The sequence below is a fragment of the Panthera onca genome, chromosome E1 (genome assembly GCF_046562875.1).
Source record: "Panthera onca isolate mPanOnc1 chromosome E1, mPanOnc1 haplotype 2, whole genome shotgun sequence".
Lineage (NCBI taxonomy): Eukaryota > Metazoa > Chordata > Mammalia > Carnivora > Felidae > Panthera > Panthera onca.
The window spans coordinates 45,419,520-45,447,125 of NC_138352.1; the positions used below are offsets into that span (position 1 = coordinate 45,419,520).

Here is a 27,606-nt window from a genome sequence, read left to right on the forward strand (position 1 = left end):
AGGTTAGACGGAAGATGAACTTCCTTGCCGTTTGGGGCAAAGCCAGCCCAACAGCCTGTGTTGTCCCCCCTGTTGGCGCAAGAAGGCCAGATTGCCCCCGAAATGAAGTCTGCCAGGAGGAAGCTGAAGCAATTCTCTCAGTCAGTTTCTATCACTGTCTCTGCTTCTATCTTCCTGTTTTCATTCTTTTGATTTCTCTGTCTCTCTCTCTCTCTCTCTTTGTTTCATCTCAAATCCCATTTTTTCTCTACCTGCCCCTCTTCATGGCTGGCTCTGTCTATCTGTCATACCGCCTCCTGTCTCTGTCTCTACTGGTCTTGGGCTGGGGCCGATGTGGGGAGCACCATCTGCAGCCCCCTCGCCTCAGTACAAGGAAGGCGTAGGGGCGTGTGGGGAAGAGGGGCGGGAGGCCACATGTAGCGGGTACTGGGCTGGGATCCCGTGAGGAACCTGCTCTTCCCTCTGTCCCGACCCTGCCTGCTGGTCCAGCCCACCAGTCCAGCGCCATCACCATGGAAACCAGCAGCCGACTTCCTATTGGTGGGCGGGAGAAGACAGGGAGGGGGAGGGGAGGGCTGGCTCTCCCCTGCTCATCACCCCCATTCTGAGGCTCAGCCCTCCTCTGCGCCCACCATCTCGGGGCTCCGGGACTGTAGGGGACCCTTGCAGTCCCCAGAGCTGAGGCCAGCAGGGACAGAGACTATGAGGCAAGCAGCCCACCGACCCAGGCCTCCTTAGGACCAGCCGACTGCCCAGCAAGCGGGAGAGCAGCAGCAGAGAGAGGGGCAGGAGATAAAGGACCACAGCGGACGGTCGAGGATCACCCCCAGCAGCTCCCGCACACCCTAGCCAGGCTGAGGGTCGTGATGGATAGCCAGACTCACAGACGCTGACGGACACACAATGACACCGATGCACACGGCTGCACAACACTGAGCTGCTCAGACACAACCAGTGACAGCATCACACACTGCCACAGCCCTGCAATCCAGACACCCACACACATACAGAAACAACTGGTAACTCCGAAACAGGCAGACGGTGACATACAGAGCCACTACCCCCAGCACACACAAGTGGGGGCACCTGTCCTCCAAACACACACAAGACAGCGCTGACCTGAACAGACAGGGCTGGAGACACACGCAAACCCTCAGCCAGGCGCTGCCGTTGGTGGCCTCTGCACATCCTCCCTGCCCCCACGGGGACACCCTCGCTCCTCCACACACCCGCGCACACACATAGCCACGAGCAAACATAGCTCGCATACCCCTAGCTTCAGCTCTGGAAGCTTGGACTCCTGCAGCCTCCTTTGTGGGTGAGGAAGAACAGCCAACCTCGGATGGAGCCTCGGTGAAGCCAAGAGCTCAGAGAGGAAAGGGTCTGGCCTGGCATGACCCTCGCCAGCCCCTCCATTTGGCTGGGTGATGTCCCCCGGCCTGGGTCCTGGGGCCCCTTGGCAGTATCATGGAGCAACTGACACCTCTCCCACAGCTGGGGGACCCCAGAGCCATGGAGCCGTGGGCCCTGCCCGCCTGGCAGAACTGGACTCCAGGCCAGGGGAGCGAACCCGGAGGCGCACCCCCAAGCATTGCTGAGATTCCGGCAGCTGGGCAGGTTGGAGAGCTGAGGCCCGGGGAGAGCTCCGAGCCGGAGCCTGAGGGAGCCCAGAGCCCCAGGGCTATGGGGGGCATTGACCCTGAAGGAACCAAAACCGGGCTGAGCAGCCTGGGGCACCAAGCAGCAAGCTCCAGACCCAGCTGCCCGAGGCTGGAGGACGAGGAGGTGGAGGCTCTCCCTAAGGTAAGGGAGCTGGGGAGGGCTGGGGTCTCCAAGCTGGGGCCTCTACTGGCGCCCTCCAGCCTGGGCACGATATGTAACCCCGCTGCCCACTCCTCCTCTCCTGGCCTGTCTCTGTCTGTGGGTCCTTCTCTGTGACTGTGTGTCATCCCTTCTCTGGGCAGGAATCTCAGTGGCTCCATTTTTTGCCATATGTCTGTCCTTCTGACTCTCTGCCTGTCTGTCTACATCTGGCCCTGCCCCTGCCCCTTCCCTCCATGAGTCTTTCTTTAACAGTCTGTCTGTCTGTGTCTCCTCCTCTGAGAGTCTCTGTCCTTGGGGGCTGGAGGATCCTGGGGGAGGTGGGGGTGGTGGGGGTGTATGGTGGAATCAGAGACCAGAGGAAGCAGATTCAAGGGAGGGGGCTCAGTGCTGGGTTGAGCCAGGAAGGACAAGGTTTGGGGTAGGTGTGAGCAGCCTCCTATAGAAGATGGAGGGACCAGGGCTTTGGGGGAAGCAAGGGGCCAGAGCAGCCAGAAGGAGCCTGGAGGGGTGGGGCTGGGAGCTTGAGCTGGCATTTCCCAGGGAGAAATGGGCAGAGATGGAAAGAACTGGGGACTAGCAGAGAGGGTCTCAGGGCTAGGGGAGGCCGGTGGGGGCCCCTTCTAGGCCTCCCATGCTCCCCTCTGAAGGCCTAGGACATGGGGGAGAACCTTCTCGTCTCCATGTCTCCTTAGACCATTGGGGGGCAGGATGCTTCCATAGGAGGGCTTTGACTAGGCAGGGTGTGTTTCTGAGGTGCCGTGTCCTGTCCTTTCCCATGCCAGGGCAAGCTGAGCATGGGCTTTGGGGACAGGCCCAATCCGGAGCTGCTGAGGGCCCTGGGGGAGCTGCAGCAGCGCTGTGCCATCCTTAAGGAGGAAAATCAGATGCTGGTGAGGCTTGGAAAGAGAGTCCTGGGTCCTGGTTGGGGCTGGGAGAAGGCAGACTCAGACACCCCAGCCCTCTGCCTCAGTGCCCTCCTCATCCCATAAAGCATCCCTCCAAGTGGGGGCTGCATGGAGGTGATATGATCCCAAGATGCAGAGAGGGTGAACCCCCACTTAGCGTACCCAAGGACTCCACTGTGAGCCCAGGGCTCCAATTCAAGTCCTGGACAGTTAGGATTGGGTTTGTGGGGTGCTCTCCGCACACCCCAATTCTGGCTGACCCCTTGTCAGAGGAAGAGCAGCTTCCCTGAGACAGAGGAGAAGGTGCGGAGGCTGAAGCGGAAGAATGCCGAGCTGGCGGTCATTGCCAAGCGTCTGGAGGAGAGGGCCCGGAAGCTGCAGGAGACTAACCTGAAGGTGGTGAGGATGGGAGGCTGCTGGATGGAGGCTGGGTGACCAGGGAGAGGGGAGCCAGGCTGGGCCTGAGGGAGTGGGGTTCGGGAGTCATGGACTCCTGGCACCCAGGAAAGCGGGAACGCAGAGGCCACGGTGTAGAAAGGGCAAATGCTGGCTGGGCTAGGAGGCTGAGGGTTTCTGGAGTTACAGGAGGGAGGGAAGGGTTGGGAGTTCCTGAACAGGCGGGGAGCAGGTTTCTGGATTACCACGTGCTGGTGCTGGCTGCAGCCTCCCGCTGAGCTCATCTTTGGGTGAAGGGCTGGTGGGGGCAGGGATGAAGACCCATGACAGTGGCAGCCCTCAATTAGCAGCAGCCTTTGGGCTTAAACTAGGATGTGGAGTTAACCCTTCCAGTCCTGTCTGAGAATTGCTGGGATGGGGTCAAGTGAGGCTAGTGGTCCCCTAAAGCCCCAGATACAGGGTAGAAGCAGGAGGCCAACTTCTAGGTTTTCATCCGAATCCCTCCATTGGGCGGAGCTGAGGAGTGGGGAGAAGTGCCCCAGCCCTCAGATGACCGTTGGCCTTACTCCTCCTCTGGCCAGGTGAGTGCCCCTGTGCCCCGTCCTGGGGCCAGCTTGGAGTTGTGCCGGAAGGCCCTGGCCCATCAGCGAGCCCGGGACCTCAGTGAGACAGCCAGCGCCCTGCTGGCGAAGGACAAGCAGATTGCTGCCTTGCAGCGGGAGTGCAGGGAGCTGCAGGCCAGGCTCACCCTGGTTGGCAAGGTGCGAGGAGGCTCTGGTCACCCCTTCCAGTTCAGCCCTCCGCAGGGCCACCTGCCTGACTGGTGGGATGTGGACGAGATGTTGATGAGATGCAAATGAAGCGGGAAGGTAGAAGCTGCTGGGGAGTAGGTTCCCCTGGCAACGGCCCAGGTGGGAGCGGGGAGAAGGAGCCTAAACTGAAGGGGGTGGAGCTATGAATCCCAGACCTGGGAATTTCTGTGCTCCAGGCTTCAGGCTGTATGCCAGCGGGTTTGGCTGTACGAATCCACGCATACCTCACACTTGTGTGGAGCGATGTTCACAAGGCATTTTAGCACAGTGCCGGGCACACCGTGAGTGCCCAGTAAATGAGTTACTCTGACGGTCTGCACACGGGCTCGCGGAAGCATGTGGCTGTGCACGCGTGCACCTATGGCCAGGCATGTATGCATGGGAGGCTGTGCACGTTCCCGCGCATCGGAGCCGCTCCGGCACCGAGGAGCGCGGGCTCCGCCGGGGATGGTGGGGGGCGGGCGAGGGTTAGGCCTGACTCCTCTCCGTGTCCCCCAACCAGGAGGGCCCCCAGTGGCTCCACGTGAGGGACTTCGACCGGCTGCTCCGCGAGTCCCAGCGGGAGGTGCTGCGGCTGCAGAGGCAGATCGCCCTGCGCAACCAGCAGGAGCCACCCCCGCCGCCCCGGCCCCCGGGCCCCGCTGCCCCGGCCAGAGCAGGGGCGCCCGCCCCCGGCGCCCCGGGAGAGGTGAGCTCTGGCGCCAGGGCAGGTGTGTGGGCGTCCGGAGATGGGGGTGGGGGAGGCTCTGGTATCTCTCCCTGCATAGCGCTCGGAGCCCCGAGGACTCGGTGGTGGCGTGCGCGCTCCAAGGGCTGGGGAGCTTTCCCGACCCCAGGGGGCAGGGTCGCCCGTACCTGCGCTGAGCCGGACCCGGGCGACTCGGGGTCCGCCCTCCGCAGGCCTGCGCCCCACGGGGCCCGCCCCGTCGCCCCTGCCGCGCCGCCAGTGGTACGGCCCGGCCGCAAATCCGCGGTTGCCCTGGCAGCCGCCCGGGGCCCAGCCCGCGCCGCCGCCTCCCGCCGCCGCCGCCGCCGCCAAAGCGCGGGGACGCCCCCTTCAGCTCCCGCCTGGTCCTCCAGGCCCGGCCCCGGCTCCCCGGGGGTGGCGGTGCGTCCCCCTCGGCTCCAGGTACGAGCGATCTTCGCTGGGTGCTGGGCGTAGGCGGCCTCTGTCGCGAGGGCTTGGGAGCCCACTCCGGACCCCCAGAAGTTATAGGTCTGGCTCCTTTCCATCCTCTCTACTGGGTCGGCACCTAGGTTCACCTCGTTCTGGAAACAGGGGTGGGAGAAGGTGGATTCCATAGGGACCGAGGCCTCGGTGCGGGGTGGGGGTGGGGGTCCTTCTTGCTCAGATTTTGCCCCTCTGCTTGGCCCAGGGAGGGAGATGCGGCTCCCATCGAGGCCTGTCCTCCCCTAGAGTTTGCACAGATAAATCTGAAGCGCGACAGGGTGGGCTTGGGGGAAGCTAGGAGGAGGGTCTGGCCAGGCTTGCACTGCTCTAGGCAAAGCCCAGGTTCGGATGATCCAGAATTCCTAGCTCTGGGAGCACCGCATCCCTGGGGGGCTCAGGCAGCCTCCTAGTTCTCTGCCAGTCACTGAAGGACACCCAGGACAGTTATTGAGTGCAGAGCAGGGCTGCTGTTGGAAGCTAAAAAGGGAAAGCTTTGGCCTGGATAAGGGACCCATCTCCCAGGGCACACATGGGTCTCAGGATCTCAAAGCAGTATGTCTGGAGGACACAGGGGCACAGCCTCTGCACTCCCACATCAGCTGGAGGCATGGGCAGGCAGCACCCCCTTCCCTACAGCCCCCATTCTTGGGCAGGGATCTCTTTGCTGACCGTGAGATGGCATGGGAGCCTGCCACAGACAGCCTGGGCAGAGGGGCAGGCTGCCCTGAGGCCCTGTTCTTGGGTGCCAGCCTCCCCACTACCCCCTGCGTTTGCAGGCCAGGCCCCAAGAGGATGTGGAAAACCCACCCACGGGCCTAGGGGAGCCAGAGAAACAGCAGAGGGTGCAGCAGCTGGTAAGTCCCAGGTCAAGGGCTGGAGGCGACCAGTTGTGGGCAGGTCTGCCTTCTCACATGAGGAGCCCTTGGTTCCGACCCCACAGGAGTCAGAGCTCAGCAAGAAGCGAAAGAAATGCGAGAGCCTGGAGCAGGAAGCCCGGAAAAAGCAGAGGCGATGTGAGGAGCTGGTGAGCTCCCGAGGGCCTCCCCGAGGCCAGCCAGGTGGTGGGCTCCCTCTCAGCTCTGCTTTCACCCTTCTTGTCCTTCGGGGCTCTCCTGTCCTGTTTGGCGCAGGGTCCAGGTGGGGGAGGAAGACCTTGTCTGGGAGGGCAGGGTCCTCTGTGTGGGGAGAGGAGGGGTGTAGGTGCCAGACCCCCGCCCAGAGCTCCCCTGGTCTCTCAGGAACTTCAGCTGAGAGAAGCCCAGAATGAGAATGCCCGCCTCGTGGAGGAGAATTCTCGGCTCAGTGGGAGAGCCACGGAAAAAGAGCAGGTAGCGGTTCTGCCCACGGGCTGTGGGGCTGGGCTTCGCTGGGGCCCTGGTCCCTGGGCAGGGGGCTGTCTTCTGTGCCCCCTGAACTGGGCCAGAGTATGAAGGGTACTATTCCCCCTGGTGAGGGAGCTGCTGGGACAAGGCTCACACACCCAGCTCCCTGCCACTCCCCCCTCTCCAGGTGGAGTGGGAGAATGCAGAGCTGAGGGGCCAGCTCCTGGGGGTGACACAGGAGAGGGACTCGGCCCTTCGCAAGAGCCAGGGCCTGCAGAGCAAGCTGGAGAGCCTGGAGCAGGTGCTGAAGGTGAGGAGATTGCATAGGTGGGGGGGAGGGTCTTGGTCCCTGATGCAAGGAGAAAGTGGGACGGTAGAACGTGCCCTATGTGGGGCACTGGGGTCTGAGCCCCAGTCCTGGCACCACCAGCCTTGCCCTTCTCTGGCCTCGGTTTCCTTCTTAACAGAAGGCATCTGGAACACATGGTGTCCAGAGCTCCCACATCTTAGATCTACAGAAATGGTGGAGCCGGGCTCTGGCCTTGACCCAAGGTCTTGTGTTTTAGCACATGCGGGAGGTGGCCCAGAGGAGGCAGCAGCTCGAGGTGGAGCATGAGCAGGCTCGGATCAGCCTGCAGGAGAAGCAGGAGGAGGTCCGGAGGCTGCAGCAGGTGGGGGCAGGGGTGAGGGAAGGGTGGTAGGCTGCTGGACTCCTCAGTCAGCTGCTCATCCAGTGAGCATTTACTGAGCACCCACTGAGTGCTAGGCTTTGTGCTAGGCACTGGGGACAGCGGTGGGGAAAGATCAGGTCCCAGGCCAACCAGCAAATAAGCAGATATGCAAGTGAGGCAACCCCAGTCACTGACGGGCCCTGGTGGGGGGAAGTGAGCAGGGTGGTGTGACGGAGTGACTAGGGTGGGGCCAGGGGCCACTTTAGAGAGGTGGGCAGGGAAGGCCTCTAATACGTTAAGGGTGTGAAGGAGCCGGCTGAAGAGCACTCCAGGTAGGAGAATCGAAGCACAAATGCCCTGTGGCAGGAAAGAGCACGGGGGTCCAGACCAGCTGGCTAGATTATAATAGGTTAGAACAGCAGGAATAGGCAAGAGCCAGATCTTGTCGGGCCTTAAAGAAGAGTGGGTATTTTGTTCTCTGAGGGGTTGGAAACTGTTGGCAGGTCCCAAGCAGGGGAGTAGCATGATCTGATTAATCATTTTAGAAGATCACATGAGCAGCACTGCGGAGGGTGGATTGGGGGAGTGGGTGAGGAGGCAGGTGGTCAGGTGTTGGGGCTGCTGCAGTTCAGGCGGGAGATGACGGCCGTCTGGATGAGGGTGCAGGCGATGCAGGTGGAAACAAGTGGAAGGATTTGAAGTATATTTTAGAGATGGAATTGACAAAACTCCATAGGATTCTAGTTGAGCTCCTGCTTCTTTTAGCCATTTGCTGAGTAAACCCTAATGGAGTGTGGGGCTCTTCACTCTCTAGGAGGTGATGGATGAAGGGCCAACAGGTGTGAGAGTTAGGGAGTCCTGAGTTCTGAGTCCTGTCTTGGCTAAGTTTGGCTTATGTGTTAAACATACAAGTGGACACTTCAAAGACAGTTGGATCTATGGGTTTGGAGTCATGGGGAAGTTGGTCGTGGAGATAGGGTTCGGAGTCATCAGTGTGTCCAGTCGTGTGACTAGATGGGACTCCTTGGGAGAGCGAAGAGTGTGAAGTGCCCTGTGCCCATCCCTGTGCCCTGTAGCACCCTAACACTCAAAAGGGGCAAAAGAAAGGGAGCAGGTGAAGGAGGCTGAGAAGGAGCGTCCCAAGAGGTAGGAGGGAAACCCAGAGGGTGGATGTCCCAGAAAGAGAGAAACAGTATCAGACGTGCCTCTCCTTGACACCGTTACCTTCTGACCTAAGGTATGGTTCTGGGGTGGGAATCTGGGAGGGAGGAGCCCTCAGCCTCCCCCTTCCCAGCTCCCCTTTCCTTTTCTTCCCTCGCTTTGCCCTTACGGCTCCCCCCTCCCATCCATCTCCCTCTCTCTCCTCCCCTGTTACTCACCTTTCCTCTCCAACTTTTGCCTCCTCCTACCTGTAGGCCCAGGCAGAAGCCAAGAGGGAACATGAAGGGGCTGTGCAGCTGCTGGAGGTAGGGTCCTTGGAAGTGGCCACCAGCAACACCAGTTTGGGGAGAAGGCAGGGACGTTCAGAGAGGGCTGGAATGGACTGTGTAGGTGTGGAGGGTGTGGGGTTAAGGAAGGGCCCTTAGGTGCTCCAGAGCCTCGGGAATCCCTTCCACTAGTGGCCTACTTCTTAGGCAGGGGCACAGCTGGGCAGGGGCTCCCGGGTCTGGTGGCATCAGCCCCCACTACCCCCCACCCCCAGAGTCTGCCTTCACCTGAAATACCCTTCCATTTAGGAACTGCTCAGTCAGTCCAGGGAGCCGACCCGGTGGTGTCCACTTGGGCCCTTGCTCCCTCTCTCCCTCTCTGCGCAGTGACCCGCAGGGTGAAGGGTTCTAACCTGTCCTCTTTGCTTTCCTTTCCTGCCATAGTCGACCCTGGATTCCATGCAGGTACAGCCTCCTGACCCCCCACCTCCCTGGGTTGTCCCCTCCCATGCACCTGTCCAGGCTGCCTGAGCTGGGTCTCCTGCCTCAGGGCCCAGTGGTCCCAGCTCTCATGTGGAACAGAGGAGGGTGTAGCAGACCCGAGAACCTGTAGAAGGACTGGCATTCTTGCGGGACGTGTGGGCCACCTCCTCGGCCCAGAGCTGCCACAGTGCCTGGCAGATGCGGGGCTGACCCTCCTCTAAAACATAGCCGCTCGGACCATGAGGAAGTTCCTCACCAGTCTAACCCGTGACCCTCTTGATATTGGCCAGGAGAGAGTCCCAAATGTTGGGACTTTTCTGATACTTGAGAAAAATTCTTGAGAATTGGCTCCTTCCTGCCACAAAGATGTCCCTAGCTCCTGTGCAGGATCTCTCTTGAGGGTGGGGATTAGGGTCACTGACTGAGAGGGTGACAAGCAGCAGAGCCAAAGAAACTCCTGAGGAGATACTGGCAGTGGAGCTGGGAGTGGGAGCCATTCCTTTTGGCCCGGGAGCAACAGGAAGGAGCGAGTGCCACTGCCTGGGGTGTGAGGGTGTGCTGAGTGGGGGGTGGGTTTAGCCCTTCTGGGGGAGGGTTGGGAGTGAAGGCCGCCCACAGCTCTGGTGTTTCACCCCCAGCTCAGACACTGTTAAGGCAGTGGGGCAGCCAGGTGAGGGCTGGTGCCCAGGCTTAGGGCTGGGTGGGTGGAAGCTGAAGCCTGGTGTGGGGGCTCAGGATGGACTGGGCAGCTTTGCTGGGCCTGGTGGCTTATGGGAGGTGTTGGCCCAGGTCCGGGTTCGAGAGCTGGAAGAGCAGTGCCGCAGCCAAACAGAGCGCTTCAGCCTCCTGGCACAGGAGCTCCAGGCCTTCCGCCTGCACCCTGGCCCTTTGGATCTACTCACCTCTGCCTTGGGCTACAGTACCCTTGGGGACCACCCACCACCCCCCTGCTGCTGCTCTACCCCCCACCCCTGCCGTGGGTCTGGCCCCAAAGGTAAGTGGACCCCAGTGACATTTTGTCTGGAATGCTTTTGTATAGAGCAGAGACTTCAGGGTCAGAGAAAGCGCACAACTCACCCAAAGTCACACGGCAAGTTAGGGCCAGGCTGGAATAAGGCTCTGATGGGGGAGAAATGAGATCACAAGAGTGGCTCTCCTGGAGTCTGGCCAGGCATCTCAACCACTGTTCCCCTCCTTCAGCAAGACCTCTGTGGTTATGGCTGGGAATTGGGCACTAGGAATCAGCAGCCGGCAGTAAGGGTTTGTAAAGAGCTGGGCTGGGCATCAGTCAGATCTGGAATCTCCAGCCCCTCTCACTTAACAGCCCATGTGATTTTGAGTGTGCTGCTAAACCCGTGAGCTCTGGTTTCCTAAGCTGTAAGATGGGAATAATTCAGTGCACTCCATTGACCTGCTCTGAGGATCATGCGAAATAATGTATGTAAATCACTTCCACCTCTACTTAGTAAGTTTTCCTCAAATATTTCCCTCTTGTAAGGAAACATGGCTATGGAGGGCCTGACCCCATATCCAAGCAGCCACCCCCGCCCTTGCTCCCTAGTCCCTCCTCAGGTCACAGATCCCATGTGCCATCTTCTCTTTAGATCTTGACCTCCCTCCGGGCTCTCCTGGGCGCTGCACCCCAAAGTCTTCTGAGCCTGCCCCTGCAACCGTTGTCGGGGTCCCTCGAAGGACGGCCAAGAAGGCAGAGTCCCTCTCCAACTCCTCTCGCTCTGAATCTGTCCACAACAGCCCCAAGTCATGCCCCACACCCGAGGTCAGTGCTGGGGAGGGGCCTGAGGTTGGCCCTATTCTCCTCTGGGGTCCCCAGGGGTTGGGTGGCTGCTGGGCCTTGTGGGGGCCCAAGTTGGGAAGTGGAGCCAGGCCCTGGGAGAGAAGGGCCTGCAGATTCCTCTTTATGGGCCAGGAGCTCGGGTGGAGGCTGCCCTGCTCTCCAGGGCTCACCTGCCGGCCCTACTCTGGGCCGCCCAGCCCCACCCCTCTGGGGCTCACAGAGGCCCTGGAGTCCTGAGCCGGATGGAGGGAGACGCTTGGGCGCCAGGATCCATATAATGAGACTGTCATGTGAGTGTCTGTAGCAGAAGCAGATGGTTGTGTGAGAAAGAACACGGGTTCTGGGATTCAGATCCCAGCTCTGTTTTAGGCAAGTGTCTGACTCTTTCTGGGCTTTGGCTTCCTTGTCTGGATTTTGGAGCTAATTGGACCTGCCTTGAAATGTCGTGAGGGTTACATGAAAAGATAAAAGGAAGAGCACTACTGCAGGACGCGCAGTAGGTGCTTAACGTGTGGCCGCTATTATTATTACCAAGTGCTTGATCACCTTGTCCCTCTCTCTACTTCTTCCTAAACCTCAGAAATCCGAGGGGGCAAGGCAGGAGCAGCCCTGCCAACCCGGCTGGGGAAAGCGGTGGAACACAGCCCCAACCTCTGCTGCCCCCTTGTGGGATGGAACGATGGTGCGGGCTTTGGCCGTGCCGTGGAGGGGCTGCGCTGTCTGCCCCCTGGGTGCCCCTCTTACGGGGGCTTCTCAGGACCTTCTGCCTCCTGACTTCCAGCTCTTCACAGTCGGAGTGCTTTGCCGTGTTTTTCCCTTAAAGAGACAAACTGCCGTTGGACACCCACTGTGCATCAGAGTGGTTGGCTTCCTCTTCAGTGGGGAACGTGGTCATATTTACTGGGATGGTACAGTAGAGGCCAGGGCTCAGGAGAGATCCAGGTTATACTCTCTCCCCTTTGCCAGGGCAGCTTGGCTCTGCCAGGATCCGCTGGCTTGGGTGCTGCTTTAGAAAACACGGAGGCTCATTGCTGCTGGCCTTGTCCAGCATGTGCTGTCTTTCCCTTCTCAAAGTAGTAGGTCCTCTGGCTCATTCTGGAAACCTGCCTGCTTTGCCGTTGGCCCTTGAGCCTGGAGAGGACTGGCCCTTTCTGTTTGCCTGCAGGTGGACACAGCCAGTGAGGTGGAGGAGCTGGAGGCAGACAGTGTCTCCCTGCTCCCAGCAGCACCGGAGGGCAGCCACGGAGGAGCCAGGATCCAGGTGTTCCTAGCACGCTATAGGTGGGACCCTCCCCTCGGCCCCCCATTTTCCTAGCGTTTGGGGTGTATGGGAGGAGGGGCTGGGTGAAGATAGAGGCTTCTGGAGGTGGCGGGCGTCGTTCAGGGATCCCAGTTGGACATGTCCTCTTTGCCCAGTTGGGCCAGGTGGGCACAGTTAGCGCTCTCCTTGGCTGACGGTGAACAACCAAGTCTCCATAAAGGCCTAGTACAGCGGGAGAGAGGAGACGGGATGTGGAGGTAAGATGTGGGTCGCTGTCCTCTTCCTCCTCTGTACCTCCTTCAACAGCTACAACCCCTTCGAGGGCCCCAATGAGAACCCAGAGGCAGAGCTTCCGCTTACTGCTGGCGAGTACATCTACATCTATGGCAACATGGACGAGGATGGCTTTTTTGAAGGTAGGAAGGTGGCAGGGTTATTCTGTCCATCCCCCTGCTTTTGAGCCCCTCTTCACAAAGACCTCCACCCACCCACACGGTCTCCCTGGCATGCTCAGGCCACCAGGACGTTTCAGACGCAGCAAAAAGGCATATAGAGACCTGGCAGCCCACACAGAAGGGGTCTAGAAAAGGGAGCCACTGTCTGACTGCAGACCTACCCCAAGCAGGGCAGGGCAGTGCCTACCACAGTCCAGATGATGAATGGGGTCACGGGGAATTTTGGCTGAATTTGCTTTTGTGCTTCCAGACAGGGCATGGCAGTGCTTAACACTAGTGACCTTGAAGTTGGGCATGTAGCAAAGATCTGAAGCTGGACTCCAGCTGGGCGTGGGGGAGGGAAAACTAGGGTCCAGAGCCCAGGAAAGGGTGTCAGTGAGTAGTCAGCAGGTGTCAGGGCCCAGGCAGGGCGTGGGCTTCAGGGCAGTGCTCCAGGGCCTGTGGGAAGCTCAGACACCTGAACAGAAGCCCCATTACTGAGACTGGGCAATAGGGTGGGGCCTGCCGAAGAAATGGTCTTGGGAGAGCCAGGTTGGCCCTGGCCAGATAGCGGGGAGAACGGCCCTGGGCTGAGACTGGGTTGTGGTGTAGGCAGGGCAGGGTGAGGGCCATAACCAGGGGCGGGGATTTAGGAAAGAGGTTAGATCTGAATCCGTAACACCCAAAGCTTTGGGTTTGTAAGGCCAGGTCTTCAGTGCCCACTCAGCATGCCTTCCCCGGGCCCTGCATCTGTTCTTTGAGTAGCTGCCGTGAACTGCGGGGGAAGAGCTAAACTCCTCAGAGGGATGGGTGACCGAAAGTGGGATTAAATATTTCCCAGAAAACAACTTTTTAAATGAAAAAAAACAAAAACAAAAACCCAGAAGCCAACAACTTTTCTTGGAGGGGGGCAGCAGGAACACAAATGTTCACTAAGCACAAAGGATTAGAATTTGAACTATACGATCTGGGATAGGTTTAAAGGCATGGAGACAACAGGGGCTGGGATGCCATGTTCGTCATCACACTTAGCTAAGCAACTGCTTCTTCTATGTCTGGTCCTGCCTGGACTGCTGTCGGTGGTTCGAGCTTCGGGAATGTGTGCCTGCCTCTGACTAGGGCTCCAGCGCCAGCCCATCAGGGCGGTAGATGTGCTTAGCGTGGAGGCTCCTACCTTCTTAAGTGTTAGTGCTGACATTAATATTCTCAGGCTCCCATGACAAATTACCAATAGAAATGTATTCTGTGACACCTCTGGAGGCCAGAAGTTTGAAATCAAGGTGTCGGGAGGGCCACACTCCCTCAGGAGGCCCTAGGGGAGATTCTGTTCCCTGTCCCTTTCAGCTCCTGGTGGTTCCAGGTGCTTCTTGGCTTGTGACCACGTCACTGCAGTCTCTGCCTCTGTAGTTACGTTACCTCCTCCTTCTCTTCTCTCAGTGTCTCTCCCTGTGTGACTCTTATAAGGACACTTGTCATTTGATTTAGGACCCATCCATATAATCTGGGATGATCTCATCTCAGGCCCCTTAACTTCATTACATCCGCAAAGATGCTTTTTCCAAATAAGGCCACATTCACAGGATCCATGGGTTAGGATGTGGACATACTTTTGGGAGGTCACCATTTGATTCACTACAAGTGCTTATATTCTCTAATGTATTGAAAATCACTATTGTTTCTTCAAGTTTCCATGCTTTCCCCCCACTCCTAGCATAAGCAGAGAGCGAGGGTGTTGGGGAAGCTGGAAGTCCCCCCACTGCAGCTCAGACCTGTCTTCCTCTTCAGCACCCTCTTTCTTAAACCCTGGCCTCTGCTTTCCCTTCCTCCTAATAAGGCATAGCAGCCATTGGCTCATCTGTCCCCTGGGAATCCTTTGCCTTCTCCCAAATTAGCAGTGACAGGGCATGCTGTGTGCCCACTTTCTTCCTTCCTTGACATCCCTCTGTTGTCATGTGTTCAGGGGAACTGGAACTTACCTTTGGTCAGCGCCTGGACTGACCACCAGTCATGTTCCTAGACACAGGCTCGCTATGGGTCCTCATCCCTTCTAGAACCATATGGGAATCTGTTCTCTGGCACTTAGGCCTTTTGTGGCTAAAGAGTCCTTCCCTTACCCTGATCAGGTGGTGCTTTCCTCTCCCTTTGAGGATGTCTGTTTTCCACAAAGGGAAGTTCAAGGGCGCCCCTGTCCCTACTACTCAGTCCCTTGGAGTTTGAAAGTTTTCAAATGTACAGAAAAATGAAAGAGTAATACAGCGAATACCTATATACTCACCACCTACGTTCAACAGTTGTTAACATTCTGCCATATTTGCTTTTTCCATCTGTAGGTTAAAAATGAAAAGTGATGTAAAAGAGAGTTGTAGACATCATGACATTTCGCCTAGCCCTTCTTCAGCATGCATCTCCTCAGAACATGGTTCTCGGAGAGCCTTGTGGTGCTAGCACCTGGGAGCTTGTTAGAAATGCAGACTCGCAGCCCCACCCAGACCTAACTAAATTAGAATCTGCATTTTAACAAATCTTGAGGCGATTCATATGCACATTAACATTTAAGAAGCGCTGTCCTAGATCACCACAGTGCTGTTATTACACCTACGAATATTAGCAATGACTCCTCTACTGCAGATGTTGAGTGTTCTTGCCTTTTAAAAGTGCTCACAGATAAATGTTGGTTTGGATCAAATGCTTAAGATCACCCACTAACCGTTGCTAAAATGCATTTATTGGACTGGTTTTTCTCTACCTCCTCTCTGTCTTCCCCTTCCCTGCCCTCCCTCTGCCAGGGGAGCTCATGGATGGCCGAAGGGGCCTGGTCCCTTCCAATTTTGTAGAGCGTGTGTCCGACGATGACCTCCTGACCTCCCTCCCTCCGGAGCTGGCCGATTTGTCCCACAGCTCAGGCCCCGAACTCAGTTTCCTGAGTGCAGGCGGGGGTGGCAGCAGTAGCGGGGGCCAGAGCAGCGGGGGACGCAGCCAGCCCAGACCTGAGGACGAGGCTGCGGGGGACGAGCTCAGTCTGAGCCCCCAGCCTGAGGGCCTGGGCGGGCCCCCTGCTGTGCCTTACCCACGGGGTCTGGTGGTCCTCAGGCAGCTGGCCCACAGTGTGGTGCTGGCCTGGGAGCCGCCTCCTGAGCGAGTGGAGTTACGCGGCTACCATATCTGCGTGAACGGGGAGCTGCGTCAGGCCCTGGGGCCGGGGGTGCCCCCCAAAGCTGTGCTCGAGAACCTGGACCTGCGGGCCGGGCCCCTCCGTGTTTCTGTGCAGGCCCTGACCAGCCAGGGCAGCTCCGACCCTCTGCGCTGTTGCTTGGTGGTGGGTACCCGGGCCGGGGTGGTACCTAGCCAGCTGCGGGTCCATCGACTGACAGCCACGTCTGCTGAGATCACCTGGGTGCCCGGCAATAGCAACTTGGCCCATGCCGTCTACCTCAATGGGGAAGAGTGCCCCCCTGCCCGCCCCAGCACCTACTGGGCCACCTTCTGTCACCTGCGGCCTGGTACTCTCTATCAGGCCCGAGTGGAGGCTCAGCTCCCACCTCGAGAGTCCTGGGAACCAGGCTGGGAAAGGCCGGAGCAGCGGGCTGCCACCCTGCAGTTCACCACACTCCCAGCAGGTATGCAGGCTTGCTTGGGCTTTGACGCTCCGTAATACTCAGAAGGCCAGACCAGGGGAAGTGCATTTTCAGGGAGGTGGGAAACGAGGCTGGTGCCTCTGCAGGTGAGTGTCCTGCATACCTGGGTCTGGTACCGTCCCCCCCTCAGGCCCACCTGATGCCCCCCTGGATGTGCAGATTGAGCCGGGACCCTCCCCTGGAATCTTGATCATCAGCTGGCTCCCAGTAACAATTGATGCTGCTGGCACTTCCAATGGCGTCCGGGTCACGGGCTATGCCATCTATGCTGATGGGCAAAAGGTATGGCCTGGGGACTCTGGGTCTCTCCTTGGGATATGGGTCTCTCCTTGCCATGCTCAGAGACCTCATCTCCCCAACCTGGCACAGAGATGCCCTGCCGCTGGCATTTGGGCACTGGGTGCCCATTTGGGCAAGCAGATCGGTCGAGGGCATGGGCTTTGAGAGCAGACGACTGTGATTCAAACACCAGGCCACCACTGAAGCCCTGTGGCCAGGAGGATTAAGTGAGATAAGACATGCCAAGGCCTTAGTGTGCTGCCTGGCATAATGCTGACTGCCGTTGCTAACCATCATCGTGTCTTCGACTCAGCCACCTCCACCTCTACCCTCTACCTGCAGATCATGGAGGTGGCGTCACCCACGGCAGGCAGCGTGCTGGTGGAGCTGTCCCAGCTGCAGCTGATGCAAGTGTGCCGCGAGGTGGCTGTGCGCACCATGTCACCCCACGGCGAGTCAGCTGACTCCATTCCAGCTCCTGTCCCCCCAGCCCTAGTGGCGGCCTGCCTACCAGCCACGGTCTCTTGCCCCTCACCGCGGCCGGGCTCGGAAGCCAGACCACCCCTCGCTCCAGCCTCCCCGGGGCCTGGAGACCCCGGCTCTCCCCTCCGGCGCCCTGACCCCCACGGAACTCGAGAGCCCCCTGGGGCCCCCCCAGCAAGCCCTCCCAGAGAGGCAGCAAAAGGATCCCCCGAGGAGCCCCCAGCACCTTGCTCCCAGGTACCCTGCTGGGGAGAGGGGGAACAGGTGGAGGCTGGGACAGAGGCCGAGGGCTTGGGCCCTTCCTCAGTACCCACCATTCCAGGAGGAGGCTGGGGCAGCTGTGCTGGGCACCTCAGAGGACGGGAGGGCCCGCGAGCCAGCTGTGGGAGAGAGAGCTCCTGACCCTGCAGCTTCACCGCTGGCCCAGGAAGAGGCCCTTCTGGCACCCTGCTCCACCCAAGGAGCTCTCGCCCAGCGGGTGCCCTGTGCTGAGGCCTGCCGCGGAGGAGAGGCAGGGTCTGGGCTGAGGCCCAGGACTGAGGTATGGAGCTGGGGACACACTGGGCCACCCAGAGAATTGGGGCCTGCCTCCCTGCCTCTGCCAGCCAAAATCTGGGTGTCCTCTCCATCTAGTTTCTGTTCTGGTGTGTGCTCCGTGTCTGCTTCTTTGCCACTTTGTCTTCCCAGATTCCTCTTTTCCTTTTGGCTACTCTCCTCTTCCCCCCACCCCCACCCTTGTGCACACCCCCCATTTGGGACATGACTCTCTCTCCCTCTGCCAAGGGACCCCTGTCATTCCAGCTAGGGCTGATCCTTCTGGAGCCCCCTATGCCTCCTCAAACCCTTTCCTCTGTCTTCCTTTGTCTCACCTCTTGCAGAGGGAGGACACGGCAGAGCTCGGGGTCCGTCTGGTGAACTCCCTTGTAGACCATGGCCGCAATTCCGATCTCTCAGACATCCAAGAGGAGGAGGAGGAGGAGGAGGAGGAAGAGGACCTGAGTTCCAGGACTTGCTCTTTCCAGAAGCAGGTTGTTGGCAACAGCATCGGGGAGAATGGGGCCAAGGTAACGGGGTGAGGATGGGCTCGTGGGCCCTAGACCTCTGGTTCTCGGGTCTCTGTCCCTCGTGTCAGCAGCTGCTCCAACCGCCACTGAGTGCCAGCAACATTCTAGGTGTGTGGCCTGGGCCCTGTCCTGAGCAGTAGATAGGAAGTTACTCAGGATTCTGCCCTCCTGGGAAGAAAGGAGAGGCTGAGGAGCCCTCTTCTGCCCCTTCTCCCGCTCCAGCCTGCCACATGCAGCACCCTGGTCTCCTGAGATCCTTTCTGGGAGCCTCTGGGGAGGGGTGGGGAGGCCTCCCTGCTGTCACAGGTGTGGTCTGCTCCCTGCGGCTCCTGTCCCTCGGGCCCCAACATCTGTGCAGCCTGTTCCTGAGGTGTGTTCTCTAATTCCTCCTCTGGCTGTGCTCTGGACTTGCTGTGTGGCTTTGGGCCAGCCCCCTCTCTGGTCTTTCCTCTTGTAGGAAGCTGAGGGAGGGCTGTGGGGTTGCATGGAACCCCTCCCCTCATTTGAGGACAAAGGTCACAGCTGTCTCCTCTTCCCACGGACCTCTCTTCCCCACTGCCCTTCCCCCCAGCCCCAGCCCCAGCCTGACCCCTTCTGTGAGACCGACAGCGACGAGGAGATCTTGGAGCAGATCCTGGAGCTGCCTTTCCAGCAGTTCTGCAGCAAGAAGCTTTTTAGCATCCCCGAAGAGGAAGAAGAGGAGGACGAGGAAGATGAGGGGGAGGATGAGGAAGACGAGGAGAGGCCAGGGGCAGGCTGTTCTTCTCGAGACCCCAGCCCACCCGAGTCTGCATTGCTGGGGCTGGGCTGTGACAGTGGTCAGCCTCGAGGACCTGGCCTGTGTCCCTTGTCTCCAGAGCCCTGCAGGGGTGGGGACCGCCTGGAAGACATACCCGGACTAGTTGGTGGAAGCATCCGGAGGAAAGGAAGTGGCTCCCCTGAGAAGCCCCCAAACCGCAGGCGGTCCCCAGATCCCCGTGAACACTGCAGCCGACTTCTCAGCAACGGCGGGCCCCAGGCCTCCGGACGACCGGGCCCCACACGGGAGAGGGGCAGCCCCCCTGTGGGCGAGGGGACCAAGGGTGTGCCAGAGGCTGGTGGGAGAGGGCGGCCGGCCCCTTCCCGGAGATGCTCCCGTGGCCGGGCTCCAGAATCTAGCCTGGCCAGCTGCTTCTCCCCCAAGTGCTTGGAAATCAGCATCGAATATGATTCTGAGGACGAGCAGGAGGCGGGCAGCGGTGGCATCAGCATCACCAGCTCCTGCTACCCTGGAGATGGGGAGGCCTGGGGCACGGCCCCCATAGGAAGGTCCAGGGGGCCTCTGAAGGCCAATTCGGGCCCCACCCCCTACCCACGCCTTTCGGCCTGGGAGAAGGGGGAGCCAGAGCGGAGAGGCCGTGGTGCGACTGGCAGAGCCAAGGAGCCACCCTCCCGGGTCCGTGCCCACTGCCCACCCTGGCAGCCCCCTGCCTGCTGCCGCCTGGTGGCTCTGCTTGCTGCCCACCAGCCACTCCCATTCCACGCTGCCGCCTCCATCCGCAGAGGTGGGGCTGGGCCTCTGGGCTCCCTCACCCGCCTCCTCCCACCCGCATTCCACTGCTTTGCTGCTTCTGCCTGTCGGAACTGGGATGCACAATATTCTGTTACCGCTAGTCGCCAATTGCCGCCAGCCAGCCCCCTGCCTCTGGGCAGGGTGGCCCTGTGCTTAGCTTAGTTACGTTTTCAGGACACTGACGGTGATGTCCAGCATCACCCGACCCCGATGCTGAGAAGAGGCCCTCTCCCATGCTCCTTGGCCAGCTCTGAGACCCTCCCTCTTCTGCACTCACCAACGAGGGTGGCCGGAGCCGGGGTCTCCCCTTCCACCCTTCTTCCCCCCATGGGGGTGTCTGATGTCTCCGAGAGATTGGGCCCAGGCTCCAGGAGAGGAATGTTGTGTCCCGGCTCTGCTGTGCTGCTTATGCTGACGGGGCAGAGCTGGGGAGTGCGTGTGGGGTCCTGCCCCTGCTGATGCCCCACCAGCGGCTGGTGTGTCACTTCTGCTCTCTGCTGCGCTCTCTTTGCAGGCAACAGAGACTGGGGAGCCCAGAGGGCAGGACAGCTCTGGGCGGAGGGGCCCCCTGCGGAGAGGGGCCCAGGCCCCCAAGACGGGCGGTACCGAGTTGGGTGAGCACCCGAGGGGGGCTGGGTGAGGCCGAAGGGGCCTTTCCTAACCTAACCCTTTGGCGAGACCTTACTGTCATCGTTCTTTCCACAGCCTCTCTGAGGAGCCCCCCGGAAGAAGCGCCGGTTTACCAGGACCTACCTGTCCGGGCCTTTGTGGCTCTGTTTGACTATGACCCGGTGTCAATGTCACCCAACCCTGACGCTGGGGAAGAGGAGCTCCCCTTCCGGGAGGGCCAGATCCTGAAGGTGACTGACTGATTGTCCAGGTCCCTCACCCTCTCTCCTCTCCTGTACTGGAGGTGTCCTAGCCTTCACCGGGGAGACCGCAGCTTCCAGAGCCAGAGTCCTGACTCTGACACTTGTAGCTGTGTAACCTTGAGTAGATGCGCTAGCTGCTTTGGACCTTAGTTTCCTCATTGGTAAAATGGGGCTGATGTTCATGTCCACCTCCCAGAGATGGTTGAGGATTAGGTTCAGGGCATGTGGGTTACTTTAGTGGCCCGGGCACACCGCACAGTGCGACTGCTCCTGGTAACGTTACAGTTTTCGCTGAGTCTCCAAGTATTTACTCCAGGCTTTTTGCTGCTGTTCAGAGGTTACAGAGATCTAGCCTGGGGTGGGCTGGGGGGATGGATGTGCAGGCAGTGAGTGATGCTGTATGAATCCTTATTCTTGGCTGTTTCCCCCTGTTTCCTGTTTCACGACCCACAGAAGGTAGAGCATTCTTCTTCAATTCTGAGTGTGGTGCTGTGGGGCTCAGGGCCTTGGAGCCAGGGAGCAAGCCATATTGGCCTCTTGAGATGACTGGTCTTTGCCTTCAGGTGTTTGGGGACAAGGATGCCGATGGCTTCTACCGCGGTGAAGGTGGGGGTCGGACAGGCTACATCCCCTGCAACATGGTGGCTGAGGTGGCTGTGGACAGTCCCACAGAGAGACAGCAGCTGCTCCAGCGGGGTTATTTGTCCCCAGATATTCTCACTGAAGGCTCAGGTATGTCCTGCTGCTGTCCCTTACCTACCTCCCACCACCCCAGCTCCAACTCAGTCCCTCGTGAGCCATCTGTATGTCCAGGGAACATCATTTATCCGGAGTCTAGCAGAACCTGTAGAGCCTTGTAGAGACCAGTGTGGCCAGTGTGGCCACAGCAGTTAGCTTGCCACGTGGAACGGGGGTCTGTTGCAGAGGGGATGGGCCATGAAGTTTGGGTCCTTGAGGTCTAGGATGGGAGAGGAAAGCCCTTTAGAAACTTGAGCACAAGAACCCTGGCACAGTCCAAAGAGGAGACTCCAGAGACACTATTCTGTCCCCCTCCCTTGCCTCAGTTTCTCTCTTACATATATTTTCCTTTCTGGATCAGGGAATGGTCCCTTTGTGTACTCTACAGCCCGCACAGCTGGGCCTCCCCCCAAGCCCCGCCGCTCCAAGAAAGGTGGGTGAGACCCCCTTCTCCCTTGGGGCCTGTGAGGATGAGTGGGGGTGGGGAGCACTGCTTGGCTTTCTGGGGAGACATGAGTGGGGTTTTGAGCAGGTAAAGGGAATTAGGGAAGACCTTCATCCACATCCATTCCCTCCACTGGGGAGTGTCCTTTTAATGGGGACGGGGAGTGATTTGCCGGGGCCTCTGCTCCAAAAAGCACCTGACTGTAAATTCTGTGCAGCCTGGAGCAAGTCCTTGACCTTTTTCTGGGTCTTAGTTTACTACCAAATCCAAAGGGCTGGGCTCTGTTCCCTGAACATCTTTTCTCCTGTATCCCCTGCGTGAGACCTTGCATCCTGCCTGCCCTGCACCACCCCCAGCCTGGGATGAGGAGGGAAGTGAGGGGCAGGGCTCACCTGCACATTCTCTCCACAGCTGAGGCAGAAGGCTCTGCCCAACTCTGTGCAGGTAGGGGCCATTCCTGTGCAGGGGAGACTGGGGAGAGGTGGGGTTGGGTGGCCCCTCTGGGCTCTCTCCAAGGGCTGCAGCTAGTGGAGAGGTAGTGAATAGGGGCTCAGCAGTGTGGAGGATGGTATGGTGTAGGGGGTCCAGAGAGTCTCCAGTCCTCTCCCCCTTCTCCTGCAGGCCACCCCCAGCAGGTCTCCTCTGCCAGCTTGAAATCCTCCCGTTCCATGGTGGCTGCATTTGACTACAACCCTCGGGAGAGCTCCCCCAACATGGATGTGGAGGTGAGGACCCCCACAGACAGCCCAGCCAAGGGGGTGGTGCAGGGCCTCCCCAGGGCTGACGTCGGCCTCTTGGGCTTTCCACAGGCAGAGCTGCCCTTCCGGGCAGGCGACATCATTACTGTGTTCGGTGACATGGACGATGATGGTTTCTACTATGTGAGAACATGGGGGGGGGGGGGTGGGGAGTTGCTATATATACCCCCTTCACCAGCCCTTCCAGGGAGGGCTCTACCAGAGCCAGGGACAGGGACGAGCAAGGGTTCCTGAAGGAAACCTGGAGGAATGGACCAGGCATTGACATGGACCAGGCCATGACAGTGATGTTGACCTCAGGCTGTTCCCCCAGGGGCTCCAGGGCTGAGGGGGTGGGGCTGAGGCCTCTTTCCTAATCTGAGCCTCATCAGCATCTCTTCCCCAGGGGGAGCTCAATGGACAGAGGGGCTTGGTTCCATCCAACTTCCTGGAGGGCCCTGGACCTGAGGCGGGCAGCTCAGACAGGGAGCCTGGGACATCCCAGGCCGAGAGTCAGGTCAGTGAAGAGCTGGGCTTCCAGCTCAGGAGTTGGGGCTGTACCCTGCCAGAGTGGTGGTGGGGGCTCAGACAGTGTTGTGGGAGGGGAGCAGTTGGCTATAATCTGGGGGAGCCCTGTGCAGAGTGAGGCTTCGAGGGAGAGCCCTGCCAGGGCCAGCTCCCTCCCAGTATGTGCCGCTCTCTGCAGAGGAATGACGGCTGTGACCCTGATCCCAGGCCCATCTCTCCCAGCTACCCGTGCCCCGCGGGCTGATGTTGGTGAGGGGCCTTGTGAAAAAGGACCCCTCTAGCCCTCACACCTGTAACTAGTCATAGCCCGGGTTTCAGGGAACCTCCTACCCTGTCTCCCAGGTGTCTTTTAAAGCCAGTTGCCCAGCAAGGCCCAGCAAGCTTCCTGGGTCCTTGTTCTTAGAGCTTGCTTCTCCTTGGGGTGGGTGGAATACAGCTGAGTTAACAGCCTGACGGCGCAGGGAGAGGGGATGGGTCCTGGCCCCAGTGGGAAACCCTGGGCATCTGTCTGCAATATTTACAGAAGCAAAGGCTGTGCAAAGCAGGACCAGTTCCTGTGAGCTGAGTGACCTGGTGACTGGGCAGGGAGTATGTGAGTCAGTCCATAACCCAACTCCTCTCTTTGTTCCCTGTTCTTCAGAGAGTGAGGAGGAGACGAGTCCAGTGCTAGATGGAGATAGATATATATAGAGAGAGCAACATGTAAGTGGGGGACTGGCCCCCTCTGTTCATGTGACTCCCCACTCCTAACGTCACCATAATCAGATAGCACTCCTTTGTCCTGAATACTGGAGCTGACCTGGCTTCTCTGCTTTCTCCTAGGGATTGGGGGAGGGAGATCTTGCTGTGGAGCCAGATCTGGGTGCAGGATCATCCTCTCCTTTTGTTTTTACCTTGGGCAGTGCCAGCTGCTATAGGAATACATGTCATTTTAGCTGACTCCATATTAGCTGACTCCTCATATTCTATAGCTCATGCGGCTTATAGAATGTGGTGTAACATCCATATTGTGACTCATCTGTGTATTATGATACCATATGACTATGGTATTATAATATTGTGATTATTATTGGTGACAGAAGGATGATATGGTAATTCCACCAGTAATAATAGTCTCCCCACCCTTGTCCTCTGCATCATGACCTGTTAGGGGATCAGATGCATGATTTTACTTCCAATTCTCAATCTTCTCTGCCAGAGAGAATAAAAGGGGGGCTTAAACGATTGAAATCCATAGATAACCCCAAACCATTCATCTCTGGGGCTCAGAGGCCCCTTCGTTTGTTTCCCCAGCAACCCCTCCCTCCTGGGATGCTATGGAAGGAGCCCTGGGAAGGCGTGGCTGGTTAGTGGTAGACACCTTGGCCTCTAGGTGCCGGCAAACCTCTTTGAGGGCAGGCCCTGCCATGTCACCAGGGCCTTGGGTTGGGGGGTCCTAGGCTGGGCACCCAGCTCTCCTGCCTCTGGTCTGGGCTTTATGGCTGGCTCTGGCCAGGAGACTGCCAGGCTGTGGTGGTGAGTCGGGGGCAGGCATTGAGGAAGGGAATGGAGGGCAGGGGTGGGGAATTCGTTGGTGGGCAAGATCTGATTGGGCTGTGCCAGGGACAGGAGGTCGAGGTAAGGATGTGGGAATGGGGAATAGGGGTAGGGAGGCTTCCCGGTGGCTCTCCTGTTCACCCAATCCCTGGCCTTTAGGCCACTAATGGCACTGGCTGGGCCTGTGGCAAGGGGAGCCATTCATGGTTGCCAGTGGAGCTAGGAGGAGGTTCAGCAGGGGACATATGCTGACAGAGGCAGCAGGGCAGCCTCCAGAGCTAGTGGTGGGGCTGAGTGGTGCGGCTCTGGCCCTGGCTCCCCACAGCCCTCGGAGAGGTCATTTAAGGAAGAGTCCCAATCTCCTCCTCATGGGACTGGAGCACTGCATCTGCTGGACTGGCTGAGCGTGCTGCTTCTGTCTGTGAGGCGGTGCAGGAACTGCTTTCCCTAGTGGGGCAGGGGGGCGGTGGTGGCTGCTTCTAAGTGGTCCTGGTCTTCCTTGCTGTGAGGGGGTGACATGGGGGAATTGGGGGCACCCATCCCGAGGGGTAGGTCCGAGGACTCCTGAGCTTTGTCAGCCCCAGTACCCTTTAGGAAGACCCAGAGAAGGGGAGCGGCTTGCCCAGGTTCTGGAAGCAGAACTGGACTCTATGTCTGTCCCTCTGACTCCCAGCTTAGTGTTCCCTCAGCATCATCATACACATTCACCTCTCTGAGCTCTGTGTGTTGGGGGAAGTGAGGGGGGGCAGTGGGGCTCTGGTTCTTGACCATGGGTCTGTGACATGGAGGGCTGTAAGTACCTGAGATTGTAGGGCGAAGGTGTCAGGTTGGGGCAGGGAGCCAAGCCCTGACCTTGTCCCTTTTCTCTCACATTTCAGGACTGGGCCAGCTCAGCACAAGGGCCCCTACTGCCCAGAGTCTGGTCCTGTGCCCCTGGCCCTGGCAGCTTCCCCACAATTGAACTGGGGGGGCCACAGGGCACAAGCGAGAAGGTGTGGGGTCTCCTCTCCAAGGGAAAGCAGCTCCTAAGGAAACTGGGCTCTGGGAAGAAGGAGTGATGCTGTGGCCCATCCTGCAGGCAGAAGCGGCCCGCTGAGGCCCCTGGGGTCACGGGGTGGGGAAGGCCTTGGACGCCCATTCTTCTGAGTTAACACTGTGGCACTTGGATGGGAATCAGAGACTCTTTGAAGGTCAGAGCTAGATGAGTCCTCAAGGATGAATCCTCTGGAGGGGCACCTTCCTCTTATAGGAGGGGAAACTGAGCCGCAGAATGAGGAAATCACTCTGGTCAAGGTTGCTGAGCACCTCAGTCACAGAGCCAGGACCTGTGACTCCCCGTCCATCCACCTATGCCTACTTTCCCGCCACACGATGCTAGTCCCTTCTTTGATCCTCCCCGCTCCGATGGCGCAGGCTATCCTGACATGTCTTCCTTTCCCTGAAGGCAAGTTTGCACTGGATCCCCTGGAGCCCCCTCCCCATGGGGCAGGCGGGCGGAACCCTGTATATATGTACATACTCAGTGCCTCAGTCCAGCCTCCTCCACCTCGCTTCCACCGCACAGGCCCAGGAAGGAGACAGGCCATGCCAAAGCGGGCCTAACCCCGCTCCATAGTGCTCCACCCCTCCCTGCCAGCCCGGCCTCCTGGCCCCTGTGTGTCCCACCCCCAAAGGCCCTGGGGCCAGCGGGCAGAAAGCAGGAGTTGGGTTTGCCTTATTTTGCTCATTGGATTCAACTTCTCGTTTGCATCATTTTCCTCTGGCCCCTGTTGGAGTCTGGGGGCTGAGGAAGAGGACAGATTTATGCAGCTATTTTCATACATTCCCTGTCCAGAATGGGGTAGAGAGCTCTCCACCCTTACCCTCACCACCCCCTCTAACCCTGCGGCTGGGTGAGTGTCTCTGCATGTTTCCTTCACTGTGGTGGGAGATCGTTCGACTGAACCCCCACCCCCGGCCTTGGTCTCCAGGGGTGTGGAATGGTGGGGGTATTTGTTTAAAAAGACATTTTATTATAATAAAGTCTATTTTCACAAAATCCATGCTGGGCTCTAACTGGGGCAAAGGGCTCCTCGAGGGGCGGGTCGTGCTGGGCTTTGCACTTGACTTCGGAATTCAGAAGTTACATCCGAGGGTGACTGGGGCAAAACCAATGGACAAGAACACCAAGCAGCTCTTGAGTTTCTTTTCCACAGAAGACGGTGTGGCAGCTTCCCGAGCCCCTGGTGGCAGGGCCGGGTGTTTGGAGTTGCGGCGGGGTTCTGGTGGGAGAAAGAGACCTGGCGAGGGGACGGGAAACCCCAGAGAAGGCACCAGTTTCAGGGCGGCAGACTGAACACCTCCTGCAATGTTGACTTTCCCATACTAAGTGCATAGAAACAACAGATGTAAGAAAAATGCAAGGTGGGGCGCCTGGGTGGCGCAGTCGGTTAAGCGTCCGACTTCAGCCAGGTCACGATCTCACGGTCCGTGAGTTCGAGCCCCGCGTCGGGCTCTGGGCTGATGGCTCGGAGCCTGGAGCCTGTTTCCGATTCTGTGTCTCCCTCTCTCTCTGTCCCTCCCCCGTTCATGCTCTGTCTCTCTCTGTCCCAAAAATAAAATAATCGTTGAAAAAAAAAAAAAAATTTAAAAAAAAAAAAAATAAAAATAAAAAAAAAAAAAAAAAAAGAAAAATGCAAGGAAACTATATAGTTCCACTTGAAAGCAGGAGGGCGGTGGGGGGGGGGGGGACTCTTAGTAGACTAGAACAGCAGAGAGAGGACAGAAAAACAGATGGGAGAACGTCCTCAGAAACCTCAAAGCAGGGTGTGTGTGTGAGCCCCGTGTGCTGCTCCATGCCTAGAGGTGGCGCAGACAGAGCAGAAGAAACCCTGGGGGCTACTGGCAGCTTGCTTAGTCCAGATTCTGTGTGGGGAGCAACCAGGTCAACTGACTGTTGCACATTCTCCTCCCCAGGGGCCCAGGGGCAAAGGTGAGGGTGTCTGTCTTTATTTTTTATTTATTTATTTTTTTTGAGAGAGAGAGAGAGAGGGAGCAAGTGAGCAAGGGGCAGAGAGAGAGAGAGAGAATCCCATGAGGGGCAGAGATAGAGAAGTGGGCTTACCCAAAGTGGGGCTCGAGCTCGAGGGCGTCTGCCTTTAGATACAACAGCGGGAGTGGCAGCGTAGGTCAGAGACCAGGTGGTACTCTAGGTGGTTGGCGACACCCAGGAGAAACCAGAAGTATCACTGCCCAGG

The 27,606-nt window shown here is 58.7% G+C and overlaps 1 protein-coding gene across 8 annotated transcripts; it reads left to right on the forward strand.

Moving 5' to 3' along the window:
• Positions 1-555: 555 nt before the first annotated feature.
• On the forward strand, positions 556-26,408 carry TSPOAP1 (TSPO associated protein 1). 8 transcript variants are annotated; one of them, XM_060646527.3, is made up of 32 exons: positions 557-1,803; positions 2,607-2,714; positions 3,000-3,128; positions 3,707-3,886; positions 4,440-4,625; positions 5,885-5,962; positions 6,049-6,132; positions 6,347-6,436; positions 6,618-6,740; positions 6,997-7,101; positions 8,517-8,567; positions 8,973-8,993; positions 9,801-10,005; positions 10,616-10,788; positions 11,972-12,087; positions 12,374-12,483; positions 15,288-16,118; positions 16,267-16,418; positions 16,758-17,135; positions 17,221-17,439; positions 17,777-17,962; positions 18,534-19,397; positions 20,029-20,128; positions 20,220-20,374; positions 20,950-21,118; positions 21,486-21,557; positions 21,981-22,013; positions 22,191-22,294; positions 22,379-22,450; positions 22,713-22,823; positions 23,475-23,536; positions 25,249-25,363. In XM_060646527.3, exons 1-31 carry the CDS (start codon positions 1,468-1,470, stop codon positions 23,502-23,504), a joined length of 5,571 nt encoding a protein of 1,856 aa, XP_060502510.2. In that variant the 5' UTR covers positions 557-1,467; the 3' UTR covers positions 23,505-23,536; positions 25,249-25,363. The 8 variants fall into 8 exon arrangements, with proteins under 8 accessions (XP_060502509.2, XP_060502508.2, XP_060502512.2 ...); XM_060646526.3 differs by lacking the exon at positions 23,475-23,536 and having other exon boundaries at positions 556-1,803; positions 17,777-17,926; positions 25,249-26,408; XM_060646522.3 differs by lacking the exon at positions 23,475-23,536 and having other exon boundaries at positions 25,249-26,408.
• The last annotated feature ends 1,198 nt before the right edge of the window (positions 26,409-27,606 follow it).

What these genes read in the sequence shown, in the direction of transcription:
- TSPOAP1 (XM_060646522.3), top strand. Translation starts at nt 1,468, where the DNA reads ATGGAGCAACTGACACCTCTCCCACAGCTGGGGGACCCCAGAGCCATG. An exon ending in AGGAGGAAAATCAGATGCTG is followed by an intron (nt 2,715 to 2,999) that starts GTGAGGCTTGGA and finishes ACCCCTTGTCAG; the next exon opens with AGGAAGAGCAGCTTCCCTGA. An exon ending in CGAGGATGGCTTTTTTGAAG is followed by an intron (nt 12,484 to 15,287) that starts GTAGGAAGGTGG and finishes TCCCTCTGCCAG; the next exon opens with GGGAGCTCATGGATGGCCGA.